This window comes from Gymnogyps californianus, chromosome Z (genome assembly GCF_018139145.2).
Source record: "Gymnogyps californianus isolate 813 chromosome Z, ASM1813914v2, whole genome shotgun sequence".
NCBI lineage: Eukaryota > Metazoa > Chordata > Aves > Accipitriformes > Cathartidae > Gymnogyps > Gymnogyps californianus.
Genome location: NC_059500.1, coordinates 44105794 through 44120018, shown reverse-complemented (window position 1 = coordinate 44120018; position 14225 = coordinate 44105794). Strand labels below are relative to the sequence as shown.

Genomic DNA, 14225 nt, shown 5'->3' with positions numbered 1-14225 from the left:
AATACATTAGTATTACTCTGTACAATTTATAAAAGTTGTTTTCTAAGATGATGCAATAACATTTATGGACAACCACTGCAGCCTACCTCTGCTCAGATTAGATTAGTTTAGCACTTCAGGTTAATTATACCTGAAAGCATGTGTGCTTATGGGGAAATTGCAGTCTTCTTCACTCCCCCCAGTTTGACAACTAAGTAATCTTTAGCTGAATCCCTGTGTTCTGGTCATGGTCAATTCACCTGTCTCCCATCACAGCTTACTTCTTAGTGACTTTATCTTTTCTTTCCTAGAATGTCAGAGCTGAGGACATTGGTCTGCATTGCTTGCAGCCTTCAGTAAGCTCGCAGTCATTTGCCAGCATGCAATAGGCATGTACTTGTGCAACTGAAAGTCCTGTAACTGCAGCTTAGTTGAATGCTGACAGTAAGTGTAAGTAGTTGGCCTAATACCAATATTGGATGATCCTCCATTCACCTTGCAAAAATACAGTTTTATAACACACTTTTTGGCCGTTGCTTGCCACTGAGTACAGCTTTTTATTTTTCCAGCTGCTTAATTTCATACATTACTGACAAAAAACCACAGGTGTGTTTTAAAAGATTTAGCTTTTCAGAATAAGTCCACTGAGATACTGATATATGAACATGTGAACATAAAAAGCAGGGGTTACAACATTTTAAAAATGTTTATCTTGTTTTTTCTTTTTTTCCCCCCCTCTCATCTCTTATTTCCACTACCAACTTAGAGGAAAATATGAAAGAAGAATTTCTACATTGGTCACTCAGATTATTATTTAATTTTCTTGCCATGTCTAGTCTCCATCTCCAGATCCCTCTTCACCTCGGGGTGCTGAATCGTCAAGTAGGCAACATCACCAAGATGTCTGCAGTACAGCAGAGGCCTCCACTAATAAAGAGGTAGAGTGAAATCTTTTTGAAAGCCACGGTCTTGTTCTTGCTGCTTATGCTTTTTTATTTTCCTTTCCCCCTTGTACCTGTGCAATCCCTTCTCTTCTTCCAAAATTCCAACAAACTTGAAAAGCTGATTTGTAACTTCTTTCCCTTATGCTTGCCTGGCTGTCTGACTGAATTTCTAACATACTTAAGACTGTTTATCATGGCATTTCTGACTCTGTGTTCAGCTGCCACTAAATTTATTTAACAGGTTGGGAGGTATTGATTTACCAAACAGCCAACATCATCTCTGTATTAGAGGCAAAAGGAAGAAGCGCTTTTCTTTTTTCTGTGCAGAATGTCTTCCTGCAAAGAAAAGAATGTTTCTCATCCAGATGAAAAAGCTTACTTAAATGAAATTAATTAGCTAGTAATTTATGCTGCTTAATATTTTGTCATTGTAGAAACTGACCTGCCAGTGATTCACAGTCAGAATTCAGTTCCTGACTCCAGGCTGCTCAAAATAAAGCTAAATACTTACTTTCTTCTTTTTTTTCCCTTCTTTTTTTTTTCTCACCTGGCAGCTTTTTACACTGCAGTAGTTCCACCGACACAAAATGAGAAGTGGGAGTAGAACTTCTCGCAGTGTGAAAAGAAAATAATTTGGCATAAAAAGTATTTGGATTCGTATAGAATGGCTGGCTCTGTAAACATAAAAGTCTGCAAATTTGGTTTATTTGCTTTTTGTTTTTTAAACTTGAAAAAAATCTAGAAACTGTAGTCTAACAAGATATCATATTGTTACAGATGACAATGCATGAGTTATCTTCCACAATGAAAAAAACTGACCTACTATAATTGGAAATACTGATTAAAATTGAAACACTAATTAGTAATCCATTATTTCTTCTTTTCTTTTGTTATTATCAAGGGGTAAAAAAGCTTGTAACATGTATGTATTTGTGCCAGTCTGTATTTGCATTTAGAAAATAATGAAAGGTTTCAAAAGACTTAAGAAACTCATAATTTCTCATGTGCTAAAGCCTTCAACAATAGGTTGTGCCATTAAATTTTCATCTGCTGTATTGTTAGCTTGTTAAAGCCTTTAGCTTTCTTCAGTACAGATTTTGTCACTTTGTATATATCCTAACTTTTAGCAGTTTTTAGATATTGATAAACTTACCCAAAGGAAGAAAACAAACAAGACACTACTCATTGCAGGTTTTAGGATGTGCTCACACGTAGTGTCAGAGGTGGTAAACCAGATTTCACAGGATGTGTCAGGCTCTTTGTTTTCCTCAGATGAGCAATAATGGCTGCTTTAGTACTTCCAGTGCAAGAACAACAGTGATAAAGCAGCCTCATAATTTTTGAGAATGACTTCTAGGTCTTAGTAAAACCTTTTTTTAAAATATAAATTTTATAATACTAGGTGGCAACAAGATTAACAAGAGTAATGAAACATTAATGACCTTCATATTTCATTATTCATGGATATGTAAAATTAAAAGGTGTAGGTTTCCTCCTATTGGTAACTTTACCTGTTACTTTGCTATTTCTGTGGTCTTAGTAGAATGTCTTTCAACCTGAGTAATAACAAAAAAAATTAATTTTGTGTGTGAGATTTTGCAGTAAAGGCATATATGATGACAGTTTACACTACTCTATCCTGAAAAGAAGTTGCATCAGCTAGTCAGATTGCTGAATAGCTGCCAAATCTGTAATTACAGACTTTGTTCACTCTGTTTAAAAAAAAAAAAAGTAATTTGGAAGGGGCATTTATATACATGAGCTGCCTCTGGTGTGTAGGGGATTTGTCCTCTAGGCCTGTCAGAGTCCAGTGGTTGAATCTCTGTCTTAGCACTACACCAGCAGCAATTACAAACAATTGTTGAAGTCTGTATGGGTAGGTGGTCCAGTAAAAACATTCATCTGAAGAGATGAAAGAGCCACAGATCTGAAAAGGCATGTCAGTGTCCTCACAGCAGCTTAAATGCTTTGGCACTGGGAGGTCATTGTTTATTGACATCTTTATTTATGCTAGTACAATCTCAGCTAGAGAGCTTTCTTGGTCTTGCAGTACAGCTTAGTCATTTTCATAAGGAACAGAAAGTACTTAAAGGCTGCGCAGGCTCTGCTGTCTGTGTCACACACCTTTTGTTTTTGTTTCAGGAGTTGTTTTATTTTATAGCAAGACAAGCATCGTTGGTTGAAAAATATTACTTGTTACATCCATTTTCTATTTGTTATGATGGAAAAGACTCCTTGGGGTTGGTCACCCGACCTGTCACATAACCATGACCTTCCTAGTTTAACTGTTTTTTCCACTAATACACAGAACCTAGTAAGTTGCCCCTCATAAAGGAAAATAATTTGGAATATATTTCAGTGTATATTGTCTGGAAATATGCTGGAAATTGTCTAAGATATTATGCATTATTTTGATCATATACAGATTTTCTTTTAATAAAACTATACTAAGCAGTCATTGGAGGAGTTACTGCTAATACAGTCAGTTGTGGATTCATTAAACTTTTGTAATCCTTGGACTATCCAAAATTCTTATCTGCAACACATATGAGAGCAGCAGATATTTCAATATACCCATTACCATCTGTATATTGCCACACAGAATTTTCTTCGATAAATTTTCCTATGTGGTTTACCTTATTGGTTATAAAAAAATGGTGAGTCTTACTCACTGAAAGTTGTAGCTTTCAGGTGTTTGAAGTGTTAGCCACATAGTCTTTCATTTAAAATCACAGTTGGAAGTAAATTCTTACTTTAGACTGTGTATTTACATATGCAAGTCAGAATTTTTTTTATTTGTTCACCTTTTACGTAACTGAAGCTACCAGATATGTTTTTGTGCTTGATACAGTATAAACATAGCTGATGGTGAGGTGTTAGTGAATTCAGTTACCCCACAGAATACAGGTTGCTGCCTAACCTGTTAAAATTTAGAAAGCTTTTTGTAGGCTGTATTAATGTGAGGGATACATCTAAGAACAGTCCTAATGAATAACAGAATTTGGTTAATGATAACAGAATTTTGTTAATAAATAACGGACTGGGTTGATGGTTTCAGTCATGAATAACAGTATAGCGTAATTTTATGTATTCCTGCATGTATTTATTTGTAGTTGGAAGATCCAGTGTCTTTGAGATATGATATATTTTCCTGCATACTTCTTGATTAGTAAAAGTAGAGCACCTAGTGGTAGACGGTTAATATACCATTGAACACTAACAAGTAACTGAAAATTGGGCCTAGCGTGTTGACTGATAGATAAAGACACAAATGGAATACACTGAATTTAACTCTATTAGGTGCTTAGAGTTTGAAAATACTAACTGTAATAATAAATCTTAATAAGTGGTGATCTTCCTTTGCTAATAACTATGACTGGTTTACTTTTTTATTTTTTTGGTATGGAGAAATTTTTAATGCATCCTCTGTTCTGTTTGAAACCCTTTTTGTCTTAATTACAGTCCAGAAAAAGCTTGGCTTCATTTCCAACCTATGTTGAAGGTAAGATAGTTCTACAATATCTAAATGTTTTTTCATATCCAAAAAACTCCAATGTTTATAATGTATAAAATTTTATTTGCTGAATAGAAAAGCTGCTAGGGTTGGGTTTACTGATTTACATTAAATTGTGTCCAGTCTGGAACCTGAGCTAAATCCTACTATGCTCTTTCAGAAGTTCAGACACATGGAGCTTTTATTTTTTTAGTGTTTCATTCATAGCTTCTGTGTCAGTTCTGCTGGTTTTTTATCAGTATCACTTAAAACACTACCAATTCTTTTATGGTATTTACACAACACATATGAATGTCTGTGGACAAGGAAAATAGGCTAGGCAAGAAGACTGTAGTGCTCTCTCCAGCACTGATTTCAATTGGCATGCTCAATCCAATCTCAGTTGGATTAATTAATAGAATTGAATTAATTGGATTAATTGGCAGGCCTGCCAGAGGAAATCTGCACTGCTTTACAGCTGCTTCTCCTCTAATTAAATAGTGCTTCCTGTCTTAGAGTTAAGGTTGCACTTGTACTAGTGCTGAATTTATTCAGAACAATGTGAAAAAGCAAGTTACAGGCTACATGAACTGCTGTTACCTTTTGTATGAGTCTGCATCCTGTGTGTACAGGAAGACTGCATGCTGTAAAACCTGGTTATTTCATTATGAGAGCATGGCAGAAGCAGAAAATTCGAAGTTTCATTTGGTTTTTTCTCCCCTGACAGTGGTTGTTCCATATGCTTGATGGAATGCCAGAAATAGAGTTGGTGTGACACATCATTTGGACTGTCTTGGAACTCCTTGGATTGCTTTACAGTGTGCCGTGTTTAAACGATTATGTGATCATTCTCTTTAGACTACAAATTGATCATTGGTTTAGTCTTCAGTGTATGAGCTGCATATTTTGGAGTCTGTGGCCAGAATGTCAACTAATGTAAATTTCATATATTGTTTTGAAACTAGCTGAGGGTGGGACTTTTGCAGCAATGAAGGATCTCTCTTAGAATTAAAATTCATTTCCCAGTGGTAGCCCTGTCTATCAAGGGCTATCTTAAATAATCCTCCCCTCCTTAAAAAAAAAAAATCATAAACTATAATTATCTTAGACCTTGGTCCAGTGCAAAATTCCTTAAAAAAACAGCTTTTCCATTTTTATACACCAGCAGTCCAAGAAAAACTTGCTAGCACCTATGCTACACTTTCATTCAGATAATAATTTCATTGTCAGAGGTAATAAATGGAGGGGGTCTTATAAAAAAGAGTGCTGTTTGTATGTTCACCTCTGATGAAAATAGAGCACATACCTTTTTTGGTTTTAATATGCTGCCTTCTGGGAGTCTTATCTACACCTTTGTCAGTCTATATTTATGGTTTTTGTGTTTTGATCAGAAATTGTACTATGAAGGGTGTTGTACCCTTTGTAGTAAAGTGGTGAAAGTGGTGAAAAGGCTTTGACATGTAGAGTAACAAACAGCAACACTTAAAATGCTGTATGGTTTTAGGACTGGAAGAGTGTGCAATTATGTAGTACTTCCAGATGCATAAATTTCCGTGAGGAAAAAATTCCATTTCTTTGGGTCATGTACTTGAAAGTGACTTGTTCATTTTGAGGGTTTTCCAGATACATAGTATTTGAACAAATTCTGCACACTGGAGATGAACATCTTAAAATTACTAGTCATAAATTTTCATATTTAAAGAAACCATAAAGGAGACAAGCTTGCTCATAAGATTTATACATCTACTTCTGTCTGTGTGTATAGTTTTAGTGTGATATTTATCTCCAACTCTTTCTTTTGTTATTTTAATCTTAATAATGACTTGCATTTCTTTGGGGCCAAAGTTACCCATGCTTATTCTGAGGGGTTGTTAATCTCTTCAGTTATGATTAGAACAAAATTAGCATTCTGAGTAATGTTAATCTTTAAGCCCCATCACCTTATATCTCAAGATACCCCTTGAACTAATAAAAACTCCATTCTGATATTGTGGGGTTTTTGCTTTGTTCTTAGAGGAAAAAAAGGCAAACCTAAAAACAGTTTATTTTTTTGGTGATAAAATGTGGACACTTTTACCATTAGCATTCTTTAAGATGATTTGCATTTTCACTTGTCTTGAACATCAATTGTTTTTCCTTACGTGTAAGAAAACAAGAAGCTTCTTATGTTAACTAGCTTCCCTTTTGGATCATGACAATTTTAACATGTAGCAAGGTGTTATAATAGGACATTTTTACATATACAATTTTTAGATATAATCACCGAACACCAAAACACTTACAGATCATAAATGCTGGTTTGTAAGGATTTGCATTGTTAGGCACTGAACACTTCACCACCCTCTAACTTTCCACAGAAGTTGACGGGAGTCAGGTCATTAAGAATGTGTGGGACTAAGAGAGTTGTTTTGCCATCAGGAGAGCCCATGCTTTCATTTTTAATTAACTCTGTACTTTACCTCAATATCCTTGTTGAGACTAAGAGTGATTTTTAAAGGTCTATGGCATAAAAGTACTTTGCTTAATTGGGCAATCAGTGTTCTTGGTAAGGGGAGACATGTTGTACCTGTAAAGCATTCCTGGGGAGGTTCCTCTGCCTGTTGTACTAACTGCAGCTAACAAACAAGTGAGCAAGTGGCTGATGGCTGTTATTAAATTGCACCCCTCCTCTTTCTGTTTGTGACTGTTGGTCTTAGAATTGCAAGGCTGGTTTTGGTGAGCGAGGGACTAACTGAGTAACTGTGTCTGTCCCTTTATAACAGTGAAAACTCAGAGATTATTTTCCTCCAGGGTGATCCCTACTCACAAAAGAATGAGCTATCGTGAGAGACAGGCTGGATTAACAATTACAGCTTTTGCTGGAGGGATGTTGTATTGGGTTTGCATGGCAAGGTTTTGGTGGCGGGGGGGCTACAGGGGTGGCTTCTGTGAGAAGGTGCCAGAAGCTTCCCCCATGTCCGACAGAGCCGATGCCAGCCGGCTCCAAGACAGACCCGCCGCTGGCCAAGGCCGAGCCCATCAGCGACGGTGGTAACGCCTCTGGGATAACATATTTAAGAAGGGGGAAAAAAACTGCTGCACAACAGCAGCTGGAGAGAGGAGAGAGAATATGTGAGAGAAACAACTCTGCAGACACCAAGGTCAGTGAAGAAGGAGGGGAAGGAGGTGCTCCAGACACTGGAGCAGAGATTCCCCTGCAGCCCATGGTGAAGACCATGGTGAGGCGGGCTGTCCCCCTGCAGCCCATGGAGGTCCACGGTGGAGCAGATATCGACCTGCAGCCCGTGGAGGACCCCACGCCGGAGCAGGTGGATGCCCGAAGGAGGCTGTGACCCCATAGAGAGCCTGCGCTGGAGCAGGCTCCTGGCAGGACCTGTGGCCCTGTGGAGAGAGGAGCCCACGCTGGAGCAGGTTTGCTGGCAGGACTTGTGACCCCACAGGGGACCCACGCTGGAGCAGTCTGTTCCTGAAGGACTGCACCCCATGGAAGGGACCCACACTGGAGCAGTTTGTGAAGAACTGTAGCCCGTGGGCAGGACTCATGTTGGAGAAGTTAGTGGAGGACTGTCTCCCTTGGGAGGGACCCCACGCTGGAGCAGGGGGAGAGTGTGAGGAGTCCTCCCCGTGAGGAGGAAGGAGCGGCAGAGACAACGTGTGATGAACTGATCGCAACCCCCATTCCCTGTCCCCCTGCACCACTGGTGGGGAGGAGGCAGAGAAAATCGGGAGTACAGTTAAGCCTGGGGAGATGGGAGGGGTGGGGGGAAGGTGTTTTAAGATTTGATTTTATTTCTCATTATCCTACTCTGATTTGATTGGCAATGAATTAATTAATTTCCCCAAATCGTGACTGTTTTGCCCCTAACAGTAATTGCTGAGTGCTCTTCCTGTCATTATCTTGACCCATGAGCCTTTTGTTATATTTTCTCCCCCTGTCCAGTTGAGGAGAGGGAGTGATAGAGCGGCTTGGTGGGCACCTGGCGTCCAGCCAGGGTCAACCTACCACAGATGTTGAGAGCATTTGCTTGGTGTTTTGTACCTTCGAAAGTACTGGTGGCCATATCATCATGCTAAACTGAAGTCTTTCAGAGGACGATTTGCAGCCATCAGGTGCAGGCTCAAGTTGTCAGAGTGCTGCTGTTTTGCTGTGGTTCAGCATGGTTTTCTTAAGTGATTGCTTTCCTGTGTTACAGTTCCTGGACCTTGCGATCCTGAAGACTTAATTGATGGAATCATTTTTGCTGCCAATTACCTTGGCTCAACTCAACTCCTTTCTGATAAAACTCCCTCCAAGAATGTGAGAATGATGCAGGCTCAGGAAGCTGTCAGCAGGATCAAGGTGAGGAATAATTCCTGCTGCTTCTCATACAGGTGCCTTAAGGTTGCGGATATGAACTTCCTATGTATGCAGTAGTTTTTTCATGTGGGGTTGTCTGTGGTTTTGGAAAGGTTAAGTGCCTCATATTTCTTTCTGCAAAATAAACCACGTTTAATGCTGCTTTTGGAAAAGACTGATAAGGAAAAGTTACCAGATCATTTTAATTTCCTATATTAATACTTGAGCTCTGTACTCTAAGCCAGAATCTGAAGTGAGTGGTAGTCTACGTTATATATTACCTGGGTGTTGAGGGAAAATAGGTTTAGGGTATAACTAGTAAGTACTGCAGCTGCTTCTGGCTTGGCACTTGATGGAACTGGTGCTGTGGTAATGTCTGCAGTTATTTTTGACCCTGCTGTGGATACTAGTTTCTCCACCACATAACAGCTATGAGCTGATTTAAAAAGAAAAAGAAAAGCCTGTGATGGTACAGAGATGTATGGAAAAAAATAATTTGTCCTGGAATCTGGTATGTTTGCTTTGTTTGTTTGGAAAACAGAAATGCTCACCAGTTTCTGTTTGGGCCACGACAAGCAATGGGCATACTGCTGTATTGTAAGTTACAATGATAGCATTGTCAACTGAAATTAGAGGTGTGTGGATGAAGTATTGCACAGTTGTAGAGGATGCTGCAATATTACTGCTACCCCTACGTGACGGGGTGGTAGGCACACAGCTTCATCTTCTGCTAATTCAGCTAACCAACACAATCTCATATAAAGTTTTCCTTAGTTTAATATTTGTGTGTTCTTCCTTTGTATAGTTGATTTTGGATTCCAACTCAGACTTTCTGTGCAATTGTATAAAAGAGAGAGGAAGAGAGACAGCATGTTATCAGCAAGGCCGATAGCACTGTCTATTAAGGTCGGCTGATGCTTCCTACTGTTATTATTCCTTCCAATGTTTTCCATGCCAGATGTTCAATTCAGTCTGTGTATGAAACTTTCACAGGGAAGCTCCAACTAGAACCATTGAGACACTTCCAGAAATTGTGATTTTGCGGATGTTCAAATACATAAGTTCCTGTAACCTTGTTTCTGAAAATCACTAACACTCTAGCATTTTAGAGGAGGCAGGGATCTAGCCTTCCTGTTGTAGATAAGTCATCTTCTGCCATCTCTGTAGAAGTTTCCACAAACTTAAGCAACTACTGAGCCTTTTGAAAAAGAATAATTTATCTGTGTTAATTGGAGACTCTGGATTCAGTGACATTTTTTAAAAAGATTTTTCACTCAGCTTTCTCAACCCTGGCAGGTCTTGGTGGGTTCTTCCCAAAGCTACAGTGGAGACTTTCCCTTACAGAGTCTGCTTCTTTCCTGCTCTGGGTGCACGTAAGGCTGTGCCTCTCTGTTTAGTGGTCCACGTGTGTTCTTTCCTGATGCTTGGCTGCATGGTAGAAAAGTTGTCTAATTTGAATGCACAGGAAACTAAAGGTAAGATAGAGAAGGGAGAGAAATAAGGGCTTCAGTGAGGCTGGATCTAGGAGGGATGCGTCACTAGAGGCTGAAAGGAAAGATTAACATCAGCTGTCATAGGAAACTGGTATCAGGAGTTGAACTTGAACCTGGGGCTGGGCAGGATGTTTGCACCTAGGAGGTAAAGCTTGCGTGGGAGTACACAATATACAAAGATTGAAGGGATGTGTTAGAGAAAACTGGAACGGAATTGATTCAAAGCGGGCCTATGAGGTACAAGAGTGTAGCATCTTTCTCTGATACTAAATGTACTTCTTAGAAATTTGTTAACAAAATAAAGTTCTTTCTGAGGATTCTGTTATGCCTCAGCACTGCTGTGCCTCAAAACAGAAGAAATCTGTTTAGCTTATTTCACTCATAAAACCCATAATTTATACACCCATATAAATCAGCAGGCATGCATATTCTTCAGTAGTAAATTTGTATCACAGTGGAGGCCCAAGCAGTTGCACTGTTGACCTGGTAAAAGCCTAGCTGGTGTGCATAATTTTCTGAAACTGTAAGTGTATTTCAGAAAATTATTGGCTTACTGCATGGCACACAATACCATTGTACACTTCTTTGACAATTTCTGCTTTTCTGCTTCTAGGTGAAGCTCAGGCAATGTAAATATACCTCCTTGCACTTTAGGGTCTTTGGTTTATTAGAGTTGGTTTTGTTGGTTTTGTTGCTGATTGCCATTAAAGCTAAACTTGTTTAGTGACAAATTCATTATGATAGATGGAGTTCCGGCTGCCAGATTCATAAATGCATAAGATAGCCTTTAGCCCAAATGCGTAAAACATTGCTTGCACAATTACTATGATACTTGTGCCCTACTCATGTTTTTTTAAGGAGTGTGTTAGGTGTTGCATGTGAAACATTTCCCTGTAGTTAAAGAAAACAAGGGTTATGAATTAAGAATGAGCTTTTAAAAATTTGCAGGCTTGAAGTTAAGAGCATTAATAAGGGGGAGGAGCTTTGTTTAAGGCCCTCTGTGTACACATACCTTTCATATGAATGTGTTCCTTTTGAATTTAGTAATCCCTATAATGCTTCCTTTTAGCAAGGCCTTCAGACCACATATTCATTCATTTAGAATATGAACAGATTTTGAAAACAATTCTCCATGCTGCTTCTTTAAACACATATCTCTTCAGTTAAAACTACAAGAGTTGGGGGTTTTCTTGCTTGGGCATTCATCTCTGTGAAGTCCAACTAAGTTAGAACAGATACACTGCTTTAAAGGCATTCATCAAATGTAGTTATTTCATATTTCCACGAAGAGGTACTTTTAGTAATAGAAAAGGTATTTCACCATTTTCAGACTGTAGTCTCATTTCTCCAGATAGCACAGAAATATCTTTTCACATTTTACTTGGAGTGGACCCGTAATACTTGTAACAGTAAAAAAGTAAATGTTCATGGTTACAATTCACGGCTGATCTGTGCTGTTACGTTTCACATGTGAACTAACAATTAACTTCCATTTTCATTTTTCATCAGCAGATTTGAGCTGTGTGGCAGGTTTGAACGTTTTTAGATAACAACTGATTTAATTACTGAATGTAATTTAAGATAGAACCCATATGTGGAAACAGTTTAATATTTTGTACGTTTTGTTTACTCGGTGTCATCTGGGTGTTCACTGAGCTGCAGTACATTTTTTGTAGCGGTTAAATGGGTTGAGTATATTTAAGACATCCCTGTAGCAAAAGTGAAAGCTTGCTGGTTTTTAACAATTTGTAATTTTGGAAATTGCTACTAGATACATAGTTACATTTCATTTACCTTAGATGAAAAGCCTAGACTCTGTATATTTAAAAAAAAATAATATTTTCTTTAGATTAGGTAGTTTCTGTTTTTTTCTAAGAATATAGAAAGAATCTTTTGGTCTAAATTAGCAAAATAATGTGGTGATAAAGAGGATTTGTCTGATAAAGTGTCTTGCATAGAATTATCCTGATTTGGTTTTTTTTCATGGACCATAACTTCTTTTATGATATTTCTGTGCAGTGTTAAATCACTTATTAAAATTGGTTGTTCCATGTCATTACCTTAGTTTTATGAAATATTTGAAAGTCATTCTTAAAAAAATTAAAATACTCCTAAGACCAGATGCTTCTATTGCCAGAGCAGAATTTTCAATAAATTGAATGATAGTGCATTTCGATTAATCTTTAAATCTGCATTGTAAACCTCTAGCTCAAGGATTTTTTTCCCCCTTTTTCTTCTTTTTGGCCTGTGCTTTTCTTCTTTTGTGAGGTCCGTCACTCTGTAAAGTTTGGGGAGGGAGGAAAATTGTCTGAAGGGGAGCTTGATTTTGGAAAGCAATTTAAATGCTCTAGCTCATTAGTGTCTCCCCCTTGCCCAGTGTATGGTAGGCAGCTGTTATTCAAGATGAGTATATTATTTCTGAGTACCAATGCAAATTAATATTAATGTAATGAAGAGCCTGCAGCATGAGGCAGTTCTAATTGCTTTTGCAATAGTTTGTGATCACCAGGCTATCAAATATTTCTTAGTTTGAAAAAGGTGACTAAAAGCTAGTGTGAAAATGTTTATCTGTGTAAATAAGCAGCATGGTCTAAAGTTTCAGTAACTGCTTTCAGATTTGTTTAGACGAAACCTGACAGATTTAAGTTGTGAGCATCAGGATAAAACGTTTGATATATGTTGTGATTCAGGCCTCCAGTTTGTTCTTCATAAAAGTAGTTAGCCATGAATCTCTATAAAGCCTGTAATAGTAAGCCTTCTTCCCACCACAAGAACACCTGTTAATTTAGTTAGCTAAGAGGCTGTTACTGTTAGGTATAAAAGGATATGTGCCAGCCTGGAGAGTATTGCATTTCTTCAGTAAGCAGGTCTGTACATTCGGTTCACCTTGGTTTGAATTAATGATTGCAAGACTGTAAGAATGATGCTTATTTGTGTTGTTATTGTTGCCACAGTAGTAGCACATAAGGAATCGGTTTGTTGCAATGGGTTGATGTATCTCTGGACGTAAATCAATTAAACTACTTAGTGACGAGAGACCTGTTTTCAGATGTTTGTGGAACCGAAGTACATGCTCCACTGCCTTCTTGAAAAAATGTGATAGCATGGACATATCTTTGTGCAGATGTCACAGGAAAACCTGTCGTCCAGATACGCAATGCTAACATTGGTATGGGTATATTTGCACAGAAGGAGGAGAAAGTGGAGGTGCAAGTTACCCTCTGTCATTCTCTTTTTCCAGGAAAAAGTAGCATAGTTTTAGGGAGGCATTTTTTGAAGACTCTAAGTACGAGAGCATTAGGAAACTTGAATCTAAATTCTTTACATCTGAAAAAGCTGGAATAATAATGGTTAAGATTCTTCTCTCACCTTTTACACTGGTATTGCTTCAAAAGAAGTAACATCATGGTTTACACTGCTGTAAATGAGGGGAAGCTCTGGTTTTTTCTTTAAAAAAAACCCCAAGAAACAAACCCACAAACCCCCCCCTTGTTTGTTGTGAGTAAGACTTTAAATGGGGAAAGGGGAAAAAAAAAAAAAAATCAAATCCTTTTGTGTTCTTCCTGACTGTTTTGGTGAGGTTTCTTTTCATTTTTTAAAGTAATTGTCCTAAACATGAAATTTTTAATTTTTTTTTTAAGCCAAAAAGAAAAGGAGGAAATGAATCTAAGCAGGGACTAATTAGAACAGCTAGTAGTCTGTGAGCCCTGGCATTAGCATGCAGATTCCTACTTGATTTGGAGTCTCTGTAAGTTCTTCTCTAACTATTCTCCTGTCTCTGTTTGTTCCATGCTAAGCAGATGGCCCAGAAATTAGCCAAAAGCAGGAAGAAGGTGCAGTACAAACTCCATCAGCTTGATGTTATGCCTGTTCTTTTGTTTTCTGGGAGGGTTTTTTGCCTTTCTTTTTATTTTGTGTTTTTATTTTCTGCATCCAGCAAGTTTTTTTTAGATTTATTTCTGAGCCACCATACAAGTTGA

The 14225-nt window shown here is 38.1% G+C and overlaps 1 protein-coding gene across 2 annotated transcripts in view; it reads left to right on the top strand.

The window, feature by feature from the left end:
- The window catches only part of APBA1 (amyloid beta precursor protein binding family A member 1), a 37760-nt gene that overhangs the window by 9915 nt on the left and 13620 nt on the right, over nucleotides 1–14225 (top strand). The window contains exons 2-5 of one of the 2 annotated variants that reach the window (XM_050912967.1): nucleotides 816–917; nucleotides 4386–4425; nucleotides 8610–8755; nucleotides 14046–14078. In XM_050912967.1, the coding sequence (XP_050768924.1) occupies nucleotides 816–917; nucleotides 4386–4425; nucleotides 8610–8755; nucleotides 14046–14078 (321 nt within the window). The remainder of the gene's footprint in view (nucleotides 1–815; nucleotides 918–4385; nucleotides 4426–8609; nucleotides 8756–14045; nucleotides 14079–14225) is intronic. The other variant, XM_050912968.1, reaches the window with a different exon arrangement.